The 19,642-nt window shown below is 35.2% G+C and overlaps 1 protein-coding gene across 12 annotated transcripts in view; it reads right to left on the reverse strand.

The window, feature by feature from the left end:
* The window catches only part of LOC123532801 (ryanodine receptor-like), a 194,676-nt gene that overhangs the window by 134,799 nt on the left and 40,235 nt on the right, over positions 1 to 19,642 (reverse strand). For all 12 annotated transcript variants that reach the window (XM_053552050.1, XM_053552061.1, XM_053552058.1 and 9 more), the window contains 5 exons: positions 19,417 to 19,518; positions 5,408 to 5,479; positions 4,929 to 5,004; positions 3,140 to 3,252; positions 2,462 to 2,558 (listed from right to left, as the gene is read on the reverse strand). In XM_053552050.1, coding sequence (XP_053408025.1) covers positions 2,462 to 2,558; positions 3,140 to 3,252; positions 4,929 to 5,004; positions 5,408 to 5,479; positions 19,417 to 19,518 — 460 coding nt within the window. The remainder of the gene's footprint in view (positions 1 to 2,461; positions 2,559 to 3,139; positions 3,253 to 4,928; positions 5,005 to 5,407; positions 5,480 to 19,416; positions 19,519 to 19,642) is intronic.

Consider the following 19,642-nt stretch of genomic DNA (forward strand, 5'->3'; position numbering starts at 1 on the left):
TCAGAACATTGTTGGTTTTGTTAAGTAAATCTTAAAATGAATCTGAAAACTGAAACATTATGATGGTTGTATTTTGTTTCTACATTAAGGCACATTCCCCAAATTTATTAAATTCATCTTTTTATTTTACAACAATTTTGAATTTGAAACTACTGTATCAGTTTTACTCTTTTGGGTCCAATAACCTTACTTAAAAACTCTCATAGTTTTAAAAGTAGTTTCTCAGTAAATCTCACAAAACGCATCTAAAACTCGTTACTTATGAGGGGTTTTATACATAAAAATATCACTTAATATGTGCTGTGATGTTATAGTTTGTACAGTCAAAGAAGTATAAAATACACGTCTATTTATTTTTATAGATCTTTGGTACAGTTAAGAGTTCATTGTCATTTGAAATCTACGATGTAAATAGTAATTGTCATAATATTTCGTTTGTTTTGTTGGAAATCTAAAAATATTTGGCCATTTTGCAAATAGGATACCCTTAATAAATAGACTAGCCACTGGACTGATAATTATGACATTTCTATGATTTTTTTTTTCTTTTTTTATGTTCATAGAGACAAAAGCCAGTCTATTCTACAGATTTTCTAAGAGGACTGATGTTAAAATTGTAATATTGGACATAGTATATAGACTGGCTCAGTTCACTACATGAAATCATAAAAATGGGAAAAAAATATCATAGTCTAGGAGCTAGTCTTCTTAATAATCATCTTAAAACTTCAACATTTTTTTCAATTGGGTATCATACAGAAAATAAGTCCATACACTGTGACTGTACAATCATACATACACTGAAAAAGGCTCAATGAAATGATTAAAAAGTAGACTTTTCCTTAAATATATGATACATTCATGCATCCTTAAAGGTGTTTCACGTAGCAGGAAAATGCATCTATTCATGTGCCATATTAAAAAAAAATTCGCAATCGGGAGGGGATACCCCTCCCGAACCCACCCCAGGTTGGGCCCCCCCCAGCAAAAAAATCCTGCACACGGGCCTGTATACTTCCTTCAGTAGACACAGTAACACAGAGGCTCTATATCCTGTGAAATCATTACTATTCGTGGTGCACTTATTTTCATGGATTTCGTAATTGTGCCAATCCATAAAATTAACTCCTGACAAACAAGGGAAGTTCCAATTCTTTTTATTTTGGTAAGTGGAAAGTCATGAATTCATATCTGTATGAATTACAATGTAGCTGCTCTGGGCAAAACATTGAAATTTTATACCCGTGAAATAATTTCACTGTACTTGACATCTGACAAATACTCAAGTACTCTCTACAAAACATATCCCCAATATATCAATAACTTAAGGTGAAATATATCTTGAATAAGAAGAAAATCTCTCTGGATGACACCATCAAGCCTTCTTGTAAAGTTGAGACACCAATTCATTCAAAGTTCTAACAATCAACAGACTAGTGAGAACAATCAATAGAAGATTCCAAACTACAAGTACTTACAAACTGCCAACATATTTAAATGTAAATTATAAACTTTTCAAAAAACTTTCAAAATCTTTTTATACTTCTTTAATGGATACTGTAAAAGTTTTTTGTCATAAAACAAGATTTCCTGGCTATCTAAGTCTCCGAAATACTAAACACATTAAGAATTCATTGTGCATACATCCCAGAATCCCTAAGGATGTGTGGAGTGAAAGCCTTTTACTTATATCTACATTTATAATACAGATGACGCCAAAATGACTGTCTCAATGAAGATCATTTTGGAGAACCAATATAAGAACTTAAGTTTGATTCCCCCTTGAGACACAAATGTCCTCAATACTTTTTGACTGACTGATGAACTTTTATCAAAGGTTATTCACTTTTCTCCTATCATGTTAAGATGTATCACTTTCTTGTTTATAAGAGAAATCCTTGAAGCACTGTCACTTGAAACACTTTCAACAAAAGGGCCAAGAAGGCCCTCTTCCACTCAACCTCCCTAGATTTCACCCCTGCCCCACTCCCCACAACAGATGACCCTGTTATCAATCTGACCTAGATTTTCATTAAGACATTTTTACCATATCTAAAGTAAATCAGGCAAAAGATGACCTGATCTTTTACCACAGATGACTCAGTTTCAAAGCTGACCTTTATTTCATAAAGACAAACATTCAGAAAAGGTTGTAATGAAGATCGGAAAATAAATGTGGCATTAAAAAAGTTCTTTCTATAATATGACCTAATGACTTTGTTTTTGACCTCAGACAACCAAGCTTCTAGTGACCTAGTTTTTGATCCAAGATGACCCAGTATCAAACTCGTCACAGATTTTTTTGATGTAAACATTGACCAAGTTTTATTAAATTTGGAACAAAATAGTGACTTTTCAGAGTGTTAACAAATACTGACGCACAACAACAGATAACAGACACTGGGCAATCACAAAATCTCACCTTTGTGCTGACAACGAAATGCAAGAGAAAGAGACATACCCATAGATTTGACTCTGATAGCACCTGAGCTCATTGGAACAACTGTCCATAGTGTCTGTTGGAAGGATGCAATAACCTCTGATCCACTGCCAATATGCTGAAATATAGCAAGTCTAATTATAAGCTTGTATCATAAAGCTGTCATCCAATGTCTGGGCTCTATGCTTAGGGAGTCATATAGCAATCTATGGTATCCCCAGGAGTATGGGTAATCAGTGTTGTAAATCTGTGAGCTTTCACAGTATATACTTAAGATCTTTCTTTATTGCACTAACCTATTCAGATTATAACATTTGATTGGTTGTTACAAAAATTTTGAAATTGACAAATGGTTCTTTAGCATTCAAACTGAATTTTATAATCTTGAGCCCGATCTTTTCCAAAGGAGTCAAAACTGAACTCAGATTCAAATCAGCCATAATGACATGCAGCAATTTCTGTTTGTTTACCTATCTCACTATGTGATTTCGACATTCTCCGGTTGCTATGAAACATAATTTTCTGTTATAGCCAAAAAATGCTGAAACCACGTACGGAAGATACATAATCCCATGGAAATTGCCAGTTGTCATCATGGGTCCAAGCTACTTTCACAATCAAGCAAGGCGACTAAATACATCAAATAGCACCTGTTAGTATGAAATATACAAGAAAAAGAGAAACGATTATTATATTTACCAGGTATCTTTCTGAGGAAACGCTGACCAAGATAAGGTCATCACCAACTCGAACTTTCTCTCCCTCTGATCTCTGTTTGCTGGCAGGATGTATTGTCCACCAACAGGCTTCACCTACGTGTATAGAGTATCTCACAATACATACTAAACTGTATCATGCAGTTACATATTTACTAGTAAACCACATAAACAAAGAAGCTCTAGGTTGCCTGAACTTTCCCATCAACCTAGTTTGATCAGAACCTGGTTTTATAGTTTTAGTCACCTGAAAAATCATCCTAATCCCCTGTTTCAGGATTATTTTCATTACTGCATCATTTCACTTTTATCTAAGGAAATATTTTAGAAATCAACCTGCTCCAAGAATTCCAGGTCCTTGGTGTATTAACTGATTTAGGTTAGTGGTAGCTTTCTAGTAAACAAATTGGTCAATTTTACCACAAATTCTTATACATTCTTTTAAGCTTGATATGTACTTACCAACTGTCATTGCCAGTGTAATATAATTTATACATTATTTCTTATATTTGCACTTTTTGGAAAAATATAATGGTGGAAAGAGTGATGTCAATTTACAAAATTTCAACGAGATAGGATTTCGACAGACAGAATACTTTATATTACAGTTACGTATTATATACTAGCCTCCACCAATATATATAAGATACATAAGAAATTGCTGATCCTGTCCTTAGTCTTTTATCACCTTTCATTTGTTTATTGTGCAAACAATACATTCGAATGTTTACTTTTCCTATTAACCATTGCACACATAAAACACAGTGTATTATTATCGCATAAAACACAGTGTATTATTATCACATAAAACACAGTGTTTTATCACAGAACATCAGGAATGGTCTGTACTTAATATCCACAAGTTTTTTGAATTTGTGTGTGAACTTCTGTTTGCAATTGTGAGTCTAACTTGAACCATTAGTGATCTTTTACCCATATCTTCTTTAACAAAATATTCATACAGATGTAATCACTGCCATGGAGACTGTTCAGTGCTAAAAGCTTTTAGTCAGTATTAAAAATAAATCACAGTAAAGTCTGCAGCTGATCTTAGTTTCCAACAGAAATGTAAAGACAATGGCTGACCTAACAGTAATTAGTAACCCAGACATCTTTTTCTTTCCCATTTGTTGCAGAGATAGGTTTGCTAATGACATACGCATTTCCATTAACAAAGATTTTATAGTTAATAATGGAAACAGGAGTGCATAGACAACTGCTGACCTAACAATTAATAACTTTGATATCCTTTTTTCCCCCATTTGTAGCAGAGCTATACAGATTTGCTAATGACAAATGGCACATCTACTGAACTGCACATCCACTGACAGAAAATTTCTGGTTAATGATGGCTCAACTGTTACCCTAGGGACAAATGTGTCTGAAGTGTCTACACCTTAATTAAGTTAAATGGTTAACACAGAAAACCCAGTTGTTCTGTATTTCTTGTCTTACTTTGACCTATTTAATGTATTCCACATGTTAACTCATTCCAAAAGCAACCATTCCAATATACAAGGGTCCTGCAAAAAAAAGTTTTGTTGTTGGGGTTGGATTTTTGAAGTGCGGCATTTTATGGAAAATATTTTCATTGCAAGCCTTCAACGTATCCCCACCCCTGTTACATTCTTGTAACCTTGCTATCTAGTTGTGCAAATGCAAATAGACAGTCATCTGTTGGCACCACTAGTATATTAAGTTGCAAAACTCCTTGACCTCTTTCTTCCTAAGGATCTTGTAATTTAAAATTATTATGTCACCAAAATACTGACCTTCAGCAGCCTCGTTGAGTCCCACATCAAATGCTAACTTGTCATTGGATGAACTCGTTGATAAACATGATAAATACTGAAAATACAAACCACATGTATAAAGATTCTAAGAAACTAATTCTACATGTAAATAATGTTACCGGTACAATGCAGGCATAGATTTAGAGGATATACAATCAAACCTGACCAATCTTACTCTCTTTGTGTTGTTCCAGACTATCTTTCATATGTATGAAAACTAAAACTTTATATATTCTTTACTTGTAAGCAGCTTGATCCACAAAAGATCATTTTCTAGATACATGGCTATACTGGAGCCCCTATTCAAGGTCATGACTGTTTAATGTGACATAATTAAAACAGAAATTTCTGTTACTTTAATGATGGAATGTCAACTACAATTCTTTTTTTTCTCATTTTATCTAATGTGACAGCCTTTGTAATTAAACAATGTAGTTTTTGTTCCTACGCTAACTTACCATGTTACTATGGAGATGACGAAGAAGTACTGCATGTCCATACAGGAGTGTTCTATGACCTGACTGTGCTGCCTGCAATTAGATAAAAGGTCAAAGGTCAAGGTCATTATAATGCATGTGCTTCTAACTAATTCAACAGTGCTATACAAAAATAGATGTTCAAAATAGCTTTTCCTGGAACATTTTCCCAACATAATCACAGACAAAGAACCATTTCCTCCGGGGCCTGATTCATACTTGGGACAAAGTTAGAAGTTAGAAGTAAGGTGTTTCACCAACATCATTTTAAGTTGATTAATTTTAACTTTTCGGCTATTCTTAAAATCTGAGCTGAACAAAAATAAGCTACATTTGTTATAAAATCGAATAAATCATACTTTTTCAAATGATACAAATTACTGTGAAATCATTAATATTCATGGGGGACTAATTTTTAGTGGATTTCGTGGTTGAGTCAATCCACGAATTTTAATCCCAACAAACAAGTAAAATTCCCATTCATTTTATGTTCAAAAGTTGAAATCCACAAATTCATATCCCCACGAAATTGCCGTTTTGACCAAAACCACGAAATTTCATGCCCACGAAATTAAATGATTTTACAGTATACACTATCAAATATGTGTCTTTTAAAAGTCTTTAACTAAGGAAAAAACATATGTCCGAAGGTTTGTACCAAATTTGTTGAGCATAATAGTAATATATTGAACAATATACAATAGCCATACTAAAATAACAATATTTTACTTTATTCTGCAAGTCCCCTATCCAACTGAGAAGTGAATAGTTAAATTAATTCGACATATACATTGGAATCTAATGTAGAGCCAATACATATGGCTTCTTCTTTGATCATGATCAAACTTTGCAAAGTTGTACATGTACGTTTGACATTAATTTTAACAGCAAAACTGTCTGATGACATGGCAAACAAATACTAGATTAATACACACATATTAACAACAATGTTGGCCTATCAGTTAATCCCCTTGTTGAACATTATGTCAACATGTATTAAATATTTACAGCTTACTGAAATGTCAAGTACTCAAGGGGGGATGATTCTGACTACATGGACAGACAGTTTGCCATTCCAATATGGCAGGTAACATTACTGGAATATTTCCAAGTTATCATGCATTAATTGCGCTTTCATTCTGTTATCATGCATATCAATTGCATAACTGAACAATTCATTAAGGATATCTATTCGGCCAATTCAAATTATACAACTGTTATGCTTTTTTCTCAGATGCTAGCGGATTTAGTCTTTGACATGGAATACAACCTGTGCACAACTTTGAGGTCCTGCATTACAATTTTTACATGCATTTGAAAGTATTTTTCATATAATTGAGTGTTAATGCATTCTTTTCCATGAAAACAGCGATAGCCTCAAAAGGAATTTTTCATTTCTGTTATTATAACATTATATAGTCTTATCACTTCAGTTTTATATTAATTTTATCTTAAATGTAGGATTTTAAAGTACATCCCTGACGACATTCATTAAATATTTGCCTGTTTTCTGTGTTTCTTTTCCAGCTTGCGCTATGCCATTTGACGCTATGACGTAATAATTGTGACTTCATAAAAATTAATTGTTGTATAATAACACACAATATTCAGCCTTCTTTGTTTAATAAGAAAATGAATCCGGTTGTGTTAGAATGCTCAGCAACAAAGAACTCAAGAACTGAAGTATTAATCAATTTGTAACATAAACTTAGCACAGGCTTGTATTTATGGGAAATGCATCTGTGCATAGTGGCAACTGGAACTGTGTGCCAAACAAATAGTTAAAGTAAAACCCAATTGGCAAGAACATAACTAAAGTAGTGCCTGTTATACAATCATAAAGTTTGTACTTCCTGAATGCTGTTGAGAAACAAATTCAGTTCTTATGAAGTTTGGTGAACACTGGATAAGAACTGTTCAAGCAAGAAAGCAGATGCTGTGCAACTACCACAGTGTCTCAAGCCCCAGCCCAACAGGTGGATCTATAACAAACCTCAGATATATGAGAACGGATAATTATATAATGCACTTATTTAACTAGAAGGTCAGAACAGCAAACTTTCTGAAGTGCAATACTAAAACTATTTTACTCCATTCTAGGAACCGCAGACTTTCACCTTGTCAAGTCCTCACATAAATGGATAAAAATATTGATATAATATGCTATAATTATAAAAACTTTGCTTTGACATTTATGCAGCTTGTTAAAATGCATAGTACAGCATTCTCAGTTTTCCTCATTATCTTATCTTTATAAGCTTTCTAAATGTCTGAGATTATTATTGTCCTTCTGCAGAAAGAGCAGTTAAGGGACATAGACAATGGCAATGACATTTAATAAGACAACAAAATCATTAATTTAGTAAATGTCATAATAATCTACTAATTATCTCAGAAAAAAATCTAGGGTAATATCCTGTACATTTACATAGCAGTATAATATGTGAAGCAAAAAAAAAATATATATAACTAAATTAATTTTAGATGTATTTATGGAAAATCTAAAGCAATTAAACTAACAGAGATGAAGTGCACAAACCGGTCTGAATAATTTTCAAAGAGAAATTCAGAAATAAAACTTGGATATCATTCATTAAATCAAGGATTTATTTCATTTAGCATTACAGCTGCCAATTTAAGCAAGCAAAAAGGGAAAACCTGAATGGCTGAAGCACCAGTCTGGAGGTTTCTAGTCTGTAGATCTTCAAATCAAGCTGACTTTCCCTCAGCCATTTTTTTAACTATGATCAAAGTTACAGGACTTTCAGAGAGAAACTTTTGTGCCTTTATGTGGTTCATACAGAAAATCCGAGACAAATTCAAGTACTTTTCAAGGACTGCTTTTTACTTTTTTCAAGGAATATATTTCTAATATCATAGGCCCAAATAATTTTATCAACTACTTCTAAAATGGTGTTATAGTAGAAACTGTGCTCTGTGTGAACTATGATAAAATGTAGAAGCTAGTCTATATTTGAGCCGCACCATGAGAAAACCAACATAATGCATTTGCGACCAGCATGGATCCAGACCAGCCTGCACACCCACGCAGTCTGGTCAGGATCCATGCTGGTCGCTTTCAAACCCTATTGCAATTAGAGAAACTGTTAGCGAACAGTATGGATCCTGACCAGACTGCGGGGATGCGCAGGCTGGTCTGGATCCATGCTGGTCGCAAATGCACTATGTTGGTTTTCTCATGGTGCGGCTCATTTATGACTGCTACTGGTGCATACCACATCAATATATGTCAAAATATCATTATTTTCTTTCCAATTCTCTTCAGTTTTTTTTCTATTTCTTGGGTGATGCAAATTCTACCAGTTCAACATATGAAAATTGATCTATAGGATCTCAGTAATTCCAGATCCTCTATTATTCCCTGTAATTCCCAGATATTGCTGTGTTTGTCAACATCGCTCAATTACATATTAATAAGAAACTGCAAGTTTACTCCACAGGGATAGCTGATCTTGGAGCAACTATATGAAGTGTTCAAGGGAAATATTCAATATTTTAGTAAGCCACAAATACCTAAAATTGTCAACAGCTTGTTGAATTATTCATGATATGTATACTGTTTCATAAAATGAGCCGTGCCATGAGAAAACCAACATAGTGGGTTTGGGACCAGCATGGATCCAGACCAGCCTGCGCATCCGCGCAGTCTGGTCAGGATCCATGCTGTTCGCTTTCAGAGCCTATAGCAATTAGAGAAACTGTTAGTGAACAGCATGGATCCTGACCAGACTGCGCAGATGTTGGTTTTCTCATGGCATGGCTCAAATTGTCTTTTTTTTTTTTTTTTTGTTAGTAGTTATGATCTTTTCCCTGTGTTTCCTCTCTTTCATTTGATTAATGCATTTTTTAACCATATGGTGTCAAATATACAATCTGATGGCATAAGATTCTGTACCAATGTGATAAGCTTTAATTATAATCTTGTAAAATCTTCATGACAAACTATTGCCTGCTCTAGGCACCAAACTTGAGGTATCAACACTGGTAATTTTTTCTTAGAATCTTAGTAGTTCATGTATCTGCAAGAGGTTTCTTCATTTGTTTGTAACAAGAAAAATAATGTTAATTTTGTTATATTACTTTTTAGTATACTAGACTTAATTGGTTCTCTTCTGTAACTAGCTACGAGCATGAGAAACTAACGTAAAACAAAATCAATTTTAACTTCTACTTAATAATGAAGTTGTACAAAGGGCTGAAATTGAAAGTGATAATAGTAAATAAAATTTACCTTTAAAGAGAATTGCCTTTCATTTATTGGGACAAATTTTCAGAATTTAAACAAAATCAATAGAACCTTGAATGAGAATGAATGCTTCACAAACTTTAATATTGTATGAAAATTAGAGCAAAGAAGCAATATTTATAAATATTTGACCACACTCTTGTTTTATCAATTTTTAACCATGACTGTAATGAGTTGTATGCCAAGGTATTCTTTCCCGATTTTGCCTTTGCAACCAGTGCAGACCAAGATCAGCCTGCACGTCCATGGTCTGCACTGTTTGCTATTCATGAGTCAGTATATTTTCAGTGAACACCCCTTTGAATAATAAGTGGTACTGCCCAAACTGAATGATGGACCAGTCCATTTTAGAAATTTAGCAGGGTAAAGGTTAAGGATGCAGTATATCACACTGCTTTTCAGTTGAGGAAAAATTGATCTTGTTTGCATTTCAGATGATTAACTGCAGTATGGTCAAAAAATAATTTCAAGAATATTACGCTTTTCCCCCCAGTACTATGTTGAATAATAATTTCAAGTGATGAATCTGTGTTTCCTAGTGCAAGAAATAATGTTGTTTGTTTTGTCAAGTCCAGTATCACAGTAAAAGTATATTCAATCTGGTCAGGTAAGCAATAAAGGATCCTTGATTTCTTTCGTTTTTTTTTTTTTCTCTACGAGTAAAATACAAAAAGAAGGAGAGGCAGCGGCGCGCGTAACATGACTTTGGTATTTAATTATCTATATATAGTCTCAAATAGGCCCACTGAAATGACATCGAAAACCAGCAGACCAAACTCTGGTGGCATCAAGTTAATATACATGTACACATATATGTTGGAAAAAGTAACGCCAGTTTGTACAAGCAAACATGTGGGTACAACATACTGATTTCTGGTCAACACATGAACAATTAAAGGTCCATTACTAAGGGAAAGTGAGTTGGCAATTTTTTTCATAGCCAGTGCATAGACTTCTGCAAGACACTAAATAATGAAGATTGGCAGGTCAAAATTTACAGAAGGTCTTTGGAACTCAAAGAAATGTATGTGTATTATGTTGAAATTTCAATGAATCGACAGAATGACCCCCCAGGTCTTTTTAACTTTCTTCATACTTCATAGAAAAATAATTGTACATATACTGCGATTTATTTCGAATTTCTACATACCATCTTTCATTTTCCAATAAAACGAAATAGTTTCTGTGCTTTTTAAAAGAAATTAAAATGTTCACTTTCCTTAGTATTGGACCTTTAATATCTAAAATGCCTCCACTGCAGCATTCTGTGCATTGTTCTGGAACCATGGCATGCTTGTTTAGCTATAAAGTACATAAGAAATGAGCTGAGTGTTTCCAGATCCGAAGAAGATTTACATGATTCCAGCCACCAGTATATAAAGTCTGTCAGTGTGCAGACCTACCAGGTAAACAAGAAACAAACAAAAACTAGAAACAGACATACAACATGATCAAGGTTTTTGTCTTTCTGACTAGTCACTTCATGACCTCTATGTATTGTTCCCACATGCCTTTCATTATAAAACCTGCAAATTATCCAGGTGTGAAGATAGATTCGATTGAACAGTGGTAAAAAAAGCATGTTTTCAGTCCAGAATTCAGAGCTTACGTCATTACTTACTGCATTCCCCTGGTATACTTGCGCAAATAGAATTATTTGAGTTTCTTTCTTGTTTGTTCTGAACTTAACCAGACAAATATTTCAACTAGCATGTAAGTTGAGCAAGGTCAACTGTGCCCATTTAGATATTATTCAGTCAAATGTATGCTACAGGTCTGCCATCCTTTAGGTTCTGTAACTTATCCAGCATTTCTGGACTTATTTATCAGAGGTGGCTCCGACCATTTGATTTCTGTCAAAGTGACACAGACAGTTCCAGTCCTATTTTATGGTAGTTTTGTGTTCAATGAGCACATCAAGCCAGCTTCAGGCACATAGAACCGATTATCTTCTGCTTACACCCAGCATCAGGCTTGTACATGCAAACAATCTTCCTTCCTCTCAGTGAAAACATCTGCCAACTTCAAGTTTGTACGATCAACAGTCCCCTCTATAAGCAAACCTAGCCAGCTTCAGGCACATGGAGCCAGCCACCTTCTTCTTTCCAAACATGCACATAGATCACGGGGTGTATGCATATTGGATCCTTCTCTGTGGTAAATGAGAAAACTGATCCCTCTCTGTTCACACACAGGACCTAGCTTCTATGTGGTAAACAATGAACTCCAACGTCCCCACTTTGTCAGGGAGCTCAGAAAATCTAAACTGTCGTCCTGAACACAGGTTTGTGCATAAAAACACAAGAACCACGTCTTCTAACCACGAGAAGACGTAACTTTATACCCTTGCTTTCATATCGTTACATTTGTTTTAACAGTTGACACAAGTCCAAACGAAGATGGACTATAGACGGAGGGTACTGGCTCGGATGAACATCGTGCCATGTTTATGAAACTTAAACACGAATTTCTTGAATATAGCAAGTACAGTACAACCTCTCCAGAGCGGCTCTCTTTGAAGCAAAAACCTCTCTATAACAACATCATCAAAATTTCCCTAAGCTGAAATATACTATCAAATTTACCTCTCCAGAACAATAACCTCTACATAACAGTCAATATTTGTATCTCCCAAAAGGTGTTGCTCTACAGAGGTTACCTCTACATAACAGTCAATATTTGTATCTCCCAAAGGGTGTTGCTCTACAGAGGTTACCTCTACATAACAGTCAATATTTGTATCTCCCAAAGGGTGTTGCTCTACAGAGGTTACCTCTACATAACAGTCAATATTTGTATCTCCCAAAGGGTGTTTCTCTACAGAGGTTGCACTGTATCTTAGATATGAAGCCCTTGGCAGGTCAGCATGAGATTAATCAACAGTCAAATACTAGAAAATCTTTTATGGATGGACAATTTCTGATTTTTTTCAATCAGATTCTACTAAACCTTCTAAAAATATCACATTTATTATTCCACCAGTTGGCACCATGCTATCATAGAAGCTTTTCTAGGATTATCAAGGATGAATAAATCAACCCAGGAGAATCTTCTTATCTCAAGTTCTTTGAAGACGCATCTGAAAATGTGCTGCTTTACAGCACATTTTCAGATGCCTCTTCAAAGAAGTGCATGTAACTTCATACATGTGGTATGTTTTAAGAAAAAATTCCCTGTAAAATTTCCACATATTCAGAAAGTCTTTCTATTAAAAACAACAGCCTAGGTTGGCCTGTTAAACAACATGGAGCTTATTGAGCCTTTATAAAGAGGATGGCCATTTAATGCTAAAAAGGTCAGATTGAGGTAAAAAAACTGTCAGTTCAAAATATACAGTTATTCTACTTTATATAGAGATTGTCCATTTAATGCTAAAAAGATCAGATTGTGGTTAGAAACTGTGAAATGGACTACTTTTAGAGGATTTTGTGGCATCTATCAATGAAATCCCAACATAAAATAAAATTCCCACGCACTGTTATAGAATGAAATCCCAATTTTATTTCCAAAATTACAAAATTTCAAACCCATGAAAATTAAAGGATTTTACAGGAACTGTCAATTCAAAATATGGACTATATTAAGACTTTAATTAAGATCTGGCTATTTAAAGCTAACAAGGTCAGACTGCAATCAGCTCAAAATATCTGACTATCTATGGCTCTATAACAACACTACAGAATACAAAATAATTATTCCACCAGCTGGCACCAAGCTATGAAAAAAAGCATTTGCAGAATTACCAAGTATAAATAAATCAACATAAAAGCCAGAGTGATTGTTATTATCTCAAGTTCTTTGAAGAGGCATCTGAAATCCTTCTGCTTAAATCAAAGCATAAAATACCCCCCACAAACATAGTTGATAAGTAATAACAGTATAATGAGTATTAAGAGCAGTTTTTGCACTGAAATTGGTCTTACCATTAATGGCAAAATGGAATCTCAGAAAGGATGATATTTTCAATTTTCATTATACAGAGGCTACAATAGAACCGTGAACTATTCTTGGTTAGACAAGAATTCTTTGAAATTAAACACATTTAAAAAGGCTAAGATATTAGTATCTACACATAATTAATTTTAATTGTTTTATTTCTTCTCTTAAAAGCCCTATATAACTAAACTACTGTGAAACCATTACATTTTCTCGGTATAAAATTTTGCAGAGATGCCCAAAACAGCTATTTCATGGGGACATGAATTAACTGATTTCAACTTTTGAAAATAATGTGAATGGGAAGTTCTGTATGTGTTCCTGGGGATTTAATTTTTTAATTAAGACAACCACTTAATGCACGAAAATTAGTCCCCCATGAATAAAATTTCAGATTTCACAGTATCTGTATAAGTTTGCTAAATAGCAACAAATGCACTACCAGTATTTTAATATGTAGCGTGCTGAATTACTAATTAGTTATAATCTATTAACATCTTCATATTAATGTAAATTCAACTAATATCACATGAATAAGGAAAAATCTTGTTTGGCATGTTTGTTGGAGAACAGACACTAACTAACAATTAACTTGCCAAAGCATTAATTAAGTATTTAATCATATAAGTAATAATTTATGCACTATATTAACTTAGTTAATTTTAGCAATAATTTACAGTAACTGTTCAATTTCTGTTTAACACGGGTACCGTCAACTGAAATATTTTACACCACTACCCTTACTTTCAGTAAAAAAAATTTCATCACTGAATTATAAACCAAACAAAAAAATTTCTGACAAAGCCGAACTTGGGGACAGTGTCTATCTGACCCCTATTTAAGCATTAAAATTTAAGCACTGTTTATTCTAATTTCTACAATGTGTTACTCCTACCAGTTCCAAGATATAGGACTCATAGCTTTCATCTCGTTCAGTTCCAGCAACACTTCCCTAGAAACGTACCATGTATTCTATACATACCAAACATTTATTAATATTCTAATACTGCTCGATCTGACTGTCAGTTAAAGAAAGAAGGTCAAGTTATGTATATTTGGCAAGACACAATGGTGTATGTGTGGACTTGCAAGACAGCATTATGACATCAAATTGTCACATGACATCAGTTTCATTTTTACTGGGAAGTATGAAGTTCAGCATATTTTTATAAAAATATTTGAATGAGCATGTAAGAATGAAAATAATCAACCCCTTCTTGTGGTTTATCATCTAATTTACCATGGTTCACGACGCTTAGTTATTTAACCACTCAGGCTAATGCCCTCATGACATCAGAACTGAAATAAGTTAGGGGACAAACCACTCTAAGGCCTTGATTGATAACTGTGCACCTTAGAATTTCCAGAGCTTATCCATGACCATGAGTGTGTTTAAAATGCTAAATTGCATGTTTTTCAGATTTTGCACATTTAACTGACTATGGGCAAATATTCCATAATTCTTTCTGGAAAATGACATACAGTATTGTTTATCTTATAAGAACACATGATCAAATTTCGAACCAGGATTGAAGAGGGGGGAAAAAAGGAAATATGCCCATAAAATTTTATCACTGCAGCATGTTTCAGATAAACTGGAATTAGGAAAACATGAGATGAAATTGCAATTTCTACTTTTTGCATCTCTTCCTGAAAATTTCATTTGCTACTTCTGAAATTTTGTTTTTGTGAGTTTGCCATCTTGAATATAGAGACGATCAATATTAAACCCTGATGACTTGTTTAATCCTGACAAATATGGTAGAGATCTCAACTCATGGCTGCTACAGGTTCCTTTCAAAAGAGTTCTAGGTATCTTCTTCTATATGTAAGACTGAAATGTCCGAGTGTCAAATTCTAACACAGGAACCAACAGTATGGTGGTCAATAAACTACTAATAGGACGGTCACATTTTTGAGTTCAGACAGGTTTTAAGTAATTAATCTTGGTAAATTTGACACTTTAGAGAAGGCTTCTTTTAATACACATATATATAGAGGTATCAAACCAATAATTACAATCAGCATTTTCTGTTCGATTACATATTCTCCTTATGGCATATGAAAAATACTTATTGTCAAGGCTAATGCATGCCAATATCACATATGGGGAATACATAAAAGCACTGAAATTGCCGATTGTCACTGACAGTCCATTACCTTGATAGTATCATTAACAGTTTGGATCCTATTATCGATAAAATTCAATGAAATAAGCAATGTATTAATACTGGTAGAGAGCAAAGATACAATTTTATAAACATTTTGAAATTTCTCTCACATAAAGTTGTCACTATCAAGAGAAAACTAGAAAATGCTTTTGTAAAAAAGCGCATGTCTCCCCCAATGCAAAGTCCTATAGGCACGAAGTCAATAGGGGTCAGGAGTGAAAGTCAAAGCGACACTGATGGTTGGCTGCAATAGGGATCATCTACTTGGCATGTCCAGTCATACCGCTAAATTTCAACACTAGTGGCCTAGTGGTTCTCAAGTCACTGTTCAGGCTCCTGTGACCTTGACCTTTGATCAAGTGACCTAAAAATAAATAGGGGTCATCTACTCTGCATGTCCAATCATCCTATTAAGTTTCAACATTGTAGGTCAAGTGGTTCTCAAGTTATTTCCAAACAAGAGTGCCAGAATGTCACAATATACGCCCGTCATAGCAAATTTCTTTACTCTAGCACCTGTATTTGCAGATGTAATTTTAATTTTGTGGTTGTTTAGTAATCATTGTAATTCTTTTGTTTTTCTAAGTCCACAAAAAAACTCCTTACCAGGTAGAGATACCTTAAAATACACCTAAAATTAGAAAGTAACAACTATTTTGTACCACAGAAAAGTGGTCTTGGTTTTTCCCTACGGTCAATTATAAAAAAGTTACAATATAAGTTATTTATAGTAACAACTAAGGGAAGTTAATATTAAAAAAAAAAAAAAAAAAAAAAAAAAAAAAATACAAAAAAAAAAAATTGTAAGTCCATACAAAAATTCTTACCAGGTAGAGATTGGTCAAAATACACCTCAAAATTGGATGTAACATGCATGTTGTACTACAGAAAAGTGGTCTCGATTTTTCCCTACGTCTAGTAATGAAAAAGTTACAATATAAGCTATTTATAGTAACAACAAAGGGAAGTAATTCTAAAGTAGGGGACTGCGCATGACACTTCGTCTCATGACGGTGTATAATTGTACCAAGTTACATCAAAATCCCTCTATGCATGAAGAAGAAATGCTTCGGACAGTCATTCTTGTATCTGACCTTTGGCCTCTAAGTGTGACCTTGACCTTAGACCTAGGGACCTGGTTCTTGCGCATGACACTCCGTCTTGTGGTGGTGAACATTTGTGCCAAGTTATATCAAAATCCCTCCATGCATGAAGAAGATATGCTCCGGACAAAGTTTTCATTCTTGTATCCTTTGACCTCTAAGTGTGACCTTGACCTTAGACCTAGGGACCTGGTTCTTGCGCATGACACTCCGTCTCATGATGATGAACAATTGTGCCAACTTTCATCAAAATCCCTCTATGCATGAAGAAGATATGCTCCGGACAAAGTTTTCATTCTTGTATCCTTTGACCTCTAAGTGTGACCTTGACCTTAGACCTAGGGACCTGGTTCTAGCACATGACACTCCGTCTCATGATGATAAACAATTGTGCCAACTTTCATCAAAATCCCTCTATGCATGAAGAAGATATGCTCCGGACAAAGTCAAACCTGAATTTGACCTTTGACCTCTAAGTGTGACCTTGACCTTAGACCTAGGGACCTGGTTCTTGCGCATGACACTCCGTCTCATGATGGTGAACAACAGTGCCAAGTTTCATCAAAATCCCTCCATGCATGTAGAAGATATGCTCCGGACAAGGTCTGTGGACGCCGCCCGCCCGCCCGCCAGGGGCGCTCCCATAATACGTCCTGTTTTTCAAACGGGCATATAAAAATAATTTTACATGAACAGGCCACTGTGACCTTGACCTTTATTAGACTGACCCCAAAATCAATAGGGGTCATCTACTCTGCATGTTCAATCATCCTATGAAGTTCCAACATTCTGGGTCAAGTGGTTCTCAAGTTATTGATCAGAACTTGTTATCAATGTTCAGGCCCCTGTGACCTTGACCTTTAACGGAGTGACCCCAAAAACAATAAGGGTCATTTACTCTGCATGAACAATCATCCTATGAAGTTTCAACATTCTGGGTCGAGAGGTTCTCAAGTTATTGATTGGAAATGGTTTTCCATATTCAGGCCCCTGTGGCCTTGACCTTTAACAGAGTGACCCTAAAATCGTAAGGGTTCATCTACTCTGCATGACCAATCATCCTACCAAGTTTCATCATTCTGGGTCAAGTGGTTCTCAAGTTACTGACCAGAAATGGTTTTCAATGTTCGGGTCCCTGTGACCTTGACCTTTCACAGAGTGACCACAAAATTCTTAGGGGTCATCTACTCTTTATGACCAATCATCCTATTAAGTTTCAACATTCTTGGTCAAGTGGTTCTCAAGTTACTGACCGGAAATGGTTTTCAATGTTCAGGCCCCTGTGACCTTGACCTTTAATGGAGTGACCCCAAAATCGATAGGGGTCATCTACTTTGCATGTACAATCATCCTATGAAGTTTCAACATTCTGGGTCAAGCGGTTCTCTAGTTAACGATCAGAAATGGTTTTCAATGTTCAGGCCCCTGTGACCTTGACCTTTGACGGAGTGACCCCAAAAACAATTGGGGTCGTCTACTCTTTATGACCAATTATCCTATCAAGTTTCAACATTCTGGGTCAGGTGGTTCTCTAGTTATTGATTGGAAATGGTTTTCAATGTTCAGGCCCCTGTGACCTTGACCTTTGACGGAGTGACCCCAAAATCGATAGGGGTCATCTACTCTTCATGACCAATCACCCTATGAAGTTTCAACATTCTGGGTCAAGTGGTTCTCTAGTTATTGATCGGAAATGGTTTTTAATGTTCAGGCCCCTGTGACCTTGACCTTTGACGGAGTGACCCCAAAATCATAAGGGGTCATCTACTCTTCATGACCAATCATCCTATGAAGTTTCAACATTCTGGGTCAAGTGGTTCTCTAGTTATTGATCGGAAATGGTTTTTAATGTTCAGGCCCCTGTGACCTTGACCTTTGATGGAGTGACCCCAAAAACAATAGGGGTCGTCTACTCCAGCAGCCCTACAACCCTATGAAGTTTGAAGGTTCTAGGTCAAATGGTTCTCCAGTAATTGCTCAGAAATGAAGTGTGACGTACGGACGGACGGACGGAAGGACGGACGGACGGACAGGGCAAAAACAATATGTCTCCTGGGGGAGACATAATTACTGCCTTTCAAAATCAAACATTCGAAATTCTTTTTAGTAACAGTACATTTACCAAACCATCTTGCACTTTCATGGTTAGATTTTTATCCAAGAAGCTGAAAACAGATGGTGCAGAACCTATAATTTAATCAGGAATTGGCAGCAAGATTCACTTAATTATCTCAAAAATCACAGAAATTATTCAGTCAAGATCTCAGTGCTTCATTAATTACAAACTGGAGATAAACAATTAATGTTCAATGGCAATTTCAGTAATTTTGTTTATGCTTACAGAAATGCTCTCTAGAAATTGAACTTTTTTTTATGAAGGAAAAAGTTATTTGATGTGTTAACATTATCAGCAATTTAAATAGCACCAACATCAATGCACTGCAAAGCCTGGCACACAAACAAGGAATCCATGCACTCCTAGTGTTTGACAGGGATGGTTGCTAGGCAACTTACTGTGGAATCCTGGGAGGACGACGTCACCATTTCCTGCAAAGCCCTCACCGAAAGTGCTTGCTCCAGTACAAACACGCATACTGATATGTCTGGAGGTATGTCCTGAAAAGAAATAGATGACAAGTATTATTCAAAGTTATTCATTTAATATTCCACAGAGCAAAGATTCTTCCCATTGTAAGGAGCCTCTTTGTAAGATTTAGAAAGACTTCCATTGGGTGTCAGA

Source organism: Mercenaria mercenaria, chromosome 1, assembly GCF_021730395.1.
Source record: "Mercenaria mercenaria strain notata chromosome 1, MADL_Memer_1, whole genome shotgun sequence".
Classification (NCBI taxonomy): domain Eukaryota; kingdom Metazoa; phylum Mollusca; class Bivalvia; order Venerida; family Veneridae; genus Mercenaria; species Mercenaria mercenaria.